Source organism: Octodon degus, unplaced genomic scaffold (assembly GCF_000260255.1).
Source record: "Octodon degus isolate 3935 unplaced genomic scaffold, OctDeg1.0 scaffold00016, whole genome shotgun sequence".
NCBI lineage: Eukaryota > Metazoa > Chordata > Mammalia > Rodentia > Octodontidae > Octodon > Octodon degus.
Genome location: NW_004524592.1, coordinates 16,709,516 through 16,714,997, shown reverse-complemented (window position 1 = coordinate 16,714,997; position 5,482 = coordinate 16,709,516). Strand labels below are relative to the sequence as shown.

At 42.2% G+C, this 5,482-nt stretch overlaps 1 protein-coding gene across 1 annotated transcript in view; it reads right to left on the bottom strand.

Annotated features, from left to right (window-relative positions):
* Positions 1 to 2,120: 2,120 nt before the first annotated feature.
* Positions 2,121 to 5,482, bottom strand: part of Pomk (protein-O-mannose kinase) — a 21,992-nt gene continuing 18,630 nt past the window's right edge. Inside the window, exon 3 of the mRNA XM_004626670.2 lies at positions 2,121 to 3,396. Coding sequence (XP_004626727.1) covers positions 2,626 to 3,396 — 771 coding nt within the window. The 3' untranslated portion in view covers positions 2,121 to 2,625. The remainder of the gene's footprint in view (positions 3,397 to 5,482) is intronic.

Sequence of the window (5,482 nt, the reverse complement as noted above, 5' to 3'; positions counted from 1 at the left end):
TATACAATGTATTAATTATTGAAACTGTCCTACTAATCAGATTTGAAACTGTCTCATTGCTATTTGTTTCTCAATAAAATTATTGGAAAAAAAAAAAAAGAAAAAAAAAATCACTAACCACAATTTGCTTATTTGTTCTCTGATAGATATTTGGTTGCTTCTTTCCTTTTTTTCTTTTCTTTTTTTGTGGTACTAGGTGTTGAACCCAGAGCCTTCACATTTCCAGCCTTTTCTTGAGGCAGGCTCTTGCTAAATCACCAAGTTGCCCAGACTAAGCTGGAACTCATGACCATCCTACCTCAGCCTCCCAGAGTGCTGAATTACAGACATACACCATTATTGCCTTTTGCCTTTGTCTATTATGAGTAATTGTACTATGAACATTAATGGACAATGTTGACTGGTTTTTATGTAGACATATGCTTTCTTTTTTTTAAATGAATTTAAGACAGGGTATACAGGGTGTACAGTTCTAACTACATAGATCAGACTTGTAATTCTTCTGATTTCAGCCTCCCAAGCACTGGGAATACAGGCACACGCCACCACACACAGTCTAACATATGTTTTCTATTCTCTTGCACATATACTTTGAAGAACTGCCAAATTGTGTGATAATTCAATTTTAATATTTTGAGAAGCTGCCAGACTGTTTTCTCAGAAGGCCATGACATAGTACTTTCCCCAAAACAACATTCTGAGTGTTCCAGTTCCTTCTTACTCTTGTCAGCACTTGTTATTGTCCTTAATCCTAATCTATTAAGGACTAGTGTGATATGGTGGAGCTTTTGCAACTAAGCTAAAAGGAGTGCCCTGTAACTTTTACAGATAGGATACCCTGAGCAAGGACACTCCTTGAACAGTACTGCTATACTGCCCTTTCCAACCACTTGAGGCACCTCCTTGAGTTAAGGGCAGTGCTTCCCGAAAGATGTCCCTACACCAGCAGCACCCAGATCATTAGGACCAGCCAGAAAAGTACATTTGCAGAATCTACACTGTGCCGGCTAAGCCACAGCCTGTGGCTTATAATCTGCTCAAGCTCCTAGGAGGGCCCGAGTCTCTGATATTAGCCTTGTCACTGGTTTCCAGCTTTATGACTCATTAGTTAGACCCAGTGTTCAACCATCACCCCTCACCCACACAGGTAAGGATAACAGTGCCAAAGGAAAGAACTGTTCAAACAGTTCTATCATCTGCCTCAGGGAGAAGGCCTTGACACTTTCTAGTAAAGAGAGACATTTGTTTATTAAAATTGGTCACAATTAACTGGACACAGAAAACCTAATTAAATAGGAATATCAAAGCACTACCCAAGCCCAGTGATATAATTTCTCTGCCATTTAAAAATCTTAGCCAGGCACAGTAGTGCATATAATCCCAGCATTTAGGAGGCTGAGGCAGGAGGACTGCAAGTTCAAAGCCAATGAGACTCCATCTCAAAAAACAAACACACTTCTCAGAAGTACAAATGGCCAATAAATATATGAAAAAATGTTCAACATCTATGGTCACTGAAGAAACACCAATTAAAACAACATTGAAATTAAGAAAAAGAAAGAAAGAAATTCCATCTTACTCTAGAAAAACTGCTAAGAAATCAAACAATAAATGCTGGTGAGGCTGTTGGGAAATAACTTTTCTGTACAATACACGAATGGATAAAGAAACTACAGAACACAATGAAGTACTACTCTGCTATAAAGAAGGATAAATTTGAGTGATCTGTAGGAAAATGGGTATACTTTGACACCATAATGTGAAAAAAAAAAAAAAAACAACACAAAAGTTTAAATGTATGGTTTCTCTTTTATGAGACACCCAAAGTATATGTAAAGGGAAAAATAAAAGATGCTAGGACACAAGGAGATAGATCTTTTAAAGATCAGAAGAAATCAAGAGATAGAGAGAGGGCCAGCCAGATAGCTCAATAGAATAAAGCACCTGCTTAGGCAGGCGCAGGGACTGGGATTTGATCCCCGGCCTGTGGTGCTGGTCCTGCCCCTGGGGCTCTCTGAGATGGCGACTGAGACTGGGCATGGTGGCACATGCCTATAATCCCAGTGCTTGGGAGGCTGAAAAACAGGAGGATCACTATGAGTCCGACCTACATAGTGAGACCCTATAGACCCTCTACTAAATACCTAAAAGAGAAGGATGATGGAGAAAGGGGACATAAAAAGATGTGTTATGTTCACGTACCAACTCATGAGGAATACAATAATTATGTACTGTAAACACATACTAATAAAAATAAAAACAACTTCTCTATAAATTTTTGTAAGCATATTCAAAATTCAATTATCAGGGTAGATGAAGTGTCTGTACAGTTATATTTTTATTATTTCCTTCAAATATTGGGTAGATTTTCTGTTTCTCTGCACCTTCACCAGGAAGTAAATGGCTTGAGGAAGAAAAAGTCAGGTGACATCCGCCCTGGTTTGCTCTTGCTTTGTAACTGTTCCAGGCTGCACTTAAACATGCAGGTGAATATAGAGTAAAAGCACATGGCTGAGAGCAAAACACAAGGAAACAGGAAGTCCAAGCACTCCTCCCCCATCACAGCAAGACTGCTGGGACTTCATTCAGTCCTTCAGTGCTAGCCCGCAAGTACTGCACTAGTTTTCACAGCATTTCTCTTGTCTGGGATGGCACAGCATCTCCAAGAGAATTCAAAACCTTCTGGTAAGTGTCCAGAATGTCCTGTGCAGTTGGTCTTTCCGCAGCAGTCTGGCTTTTACAGGCCTTATGAATATCAAAGAGATGGAATCGAACCATATCACTCCCCTCGACGTGCCCCAACAGGAAACTGGAGACATCTGGGATTTTCCAGATATCTATCTTCTCATCATAGGAGGGCATGAGGTCATCATGGAAAGCCGTGTGCTCCCCAAAAGGCCACAACTGCTCTGGGGCCACAAAATCCCCATGAAGCTCCCTGTGGCCACACTTCACAAATACCCCGGAGCTGTGGTTCACCAAGGGCAAGGCATCCAAGTCATTTGCTACAATGCTGAAGTTACTTGTCAGCAGGTACTGTGACAGTGTCTTGGGCAGATCATTAGAGTCACACATGACGCGTGTGCCCAGGGGGCTCTGATGCAGGTAGTTGATGATGCCAACGTAGTCCATGGCCAGCTGCAGCCTATGCTGCCATGTGTTCACATTTTGGTACTTGGAAAGATTTAGTGTTTCTTCCAGGTTGCTCAAGGAACCTAAGGGGTGATACTCAGTAAGAATAGTATTGTCCTCCTCACAGTAGCCAAGCAATGTGACGATGTGTTTACTTTGTAGAGATTTCAGCATCTGCAATCCATGGAGAAAATCGTCTTTCATCTCTGGACTGGTGAGCCGTGACAAAGCAACTTTGCGTTCTTTCCATTCTGACAGAAACACCTGAAACAAAGACAGCAAACCTAAACTTTCACCGGAAGGGAGCCAAAAAACAGCAGGTATCTCTCAAGTGGCAAGTGTGTTGCAGAAGACACAGACCTGTCCTTGCAGTTACACAGCCACCCTGAGTCTATCTGTAAAGACTCATGAACTCACACACATTCAGCAGGACAAGCACCAAGCAGGATGCAGGCAGGCTCCTGAGGCCACACTTGAAGGCTGCAACTGGGAGTTCACAACCAGCCTCACTATACAGCAAGTTCAAGGCCATCTGGCTGCACAGCAAGGCCCTGTTTCAAAAAACAAAAATTTCTGGGGCAAAAAAGACTGATTCTTGTGTGGACACTGAGAATCTACTGGAAGCTTAGCGCAGCCAGTCTTAAAGGATGATTGGGATGTACAGCATAGATGTGGATAACGGGCACCAGGCCCGGGAGAGAAGACTGCTTCTCACCCCTAAAGTAGAAGGGGGGGGGTGCACACAAGAGGAGAAAGAGACTCAAAAAGGAGATGAGAGGCCTAGCCCATTACACATAACAATGCCACTCATTCTCCTTAACATTTAAAGGTAGCACCATGAACCATACACAAGATTGTTCCTATGTAAGGAAAACATTTTTACATGTGACTTCTGTGACACTGCAGCTATAAACACAGGACCTGAAATACTACATGATCACTGGGACTGCCCATACGGCACCCGGTCGATAAGCGAGTGATTGCACACTGCTGCCTTGGAATTCTTTTCTTTCGTACTTGGGACTGAACCCAGGGCCTTCACACTGATTTATATCCCCAGCTCAGTCTTTATTTTGAGACTGGCTTTCTTGACATTGCTAAATTGCCCAGGCTGGGCTTGAACTTGCCATCTTCCAGCTTCACCCTCCTGCTCTGGGATTACAAATGTGTGCCATCACACCTAGCTGAATTTCTGCTTTATTAGACAAAACAAGTTTTCAGGAAGTACTGTAATTAAGAAAAGAACTTGGGATCCTTTGCTTAATGACAGGCTCTGAAGTCAGAAATCCCTGACTGTGCTGTGTCTGTTCTCTTTCCTCCCTCCTCTCTTCTCTCCACCCTACCAGCTCTTCTGTCAACCAGGTCTCAGGCATGGCAGGTGGGTGCCCTCCACCAAGTCATATCCCTACTTCCTAAGTTATCCTGGAAACTAATTTTTTTTTTTTCATTAATCAAAAGAATTTCACATCTAAGGCAAAAGCCTAAAAAAGATATAAATCTCTGGGAAGAATAACTTGGGGTTATTAAAGCATGAACCAGAACCTAGGAAAATGGGGAGTAGTTATTTGGTCTATAATGCATATATATGTGGGGTTACAGCAGACACAAAGTAATGTTACTGTAGCAGAAGATGCTCCCCCCAATAGATTTCAGTTTGTTAGTTGTCCAGGTAATACTTCCTGTTCCAGTTTCAGTTGCTTCTGTCTCTTACACATGCTTGGTCAACATGATGCACTGTATAAACCAAGCCCCAGCTGACAAGCCTTTCTGTGTCTGTCCTGCCTGCTTGCGTACCCCATATAAGCCCTAGGCCCCAGAGATCAGGGCCTGATATTCTGGGAATTATCATCAGTGCCCGTCGACATAAACAAATCTGCCTCCAAATCCTGGGTGTCATTTTGGTGTTTCTGCTTGCCACTGCATTACAAATAAACAGGAACTTATATAATGTTCTTCTAATTGCATGAAGTAAGATAAAATTAAATTACATACAAGGTAAAGGGAAATATACTAATATTTTAATTGCCTTTCTATGCTGAAAAGAATTATTTTTATAATTTAAATTGTTTTTGGGTTGACCGGATAGCTCAGCAGACCAAAGCGCCTGCTTAGGCAGAGCACAGTGGCCAGGGTTCAATCCCTGGCATGTCCTGCTGCCCCTGCCCCCGGGATGCGCAGAGATGGCAATTGAGACTGGGCATGGTAGCATGCACATGTAATCCCAGCAGTTGGGAGGCTGAAAAGAGGAGAATCACTATGAGTCTGATCTACAGAGTGAGATCCTATAGAGCCTGTGCTAAATACATAAAAAAATAAAAACTAAATAAACAAGAAAATAAAATATGTAATG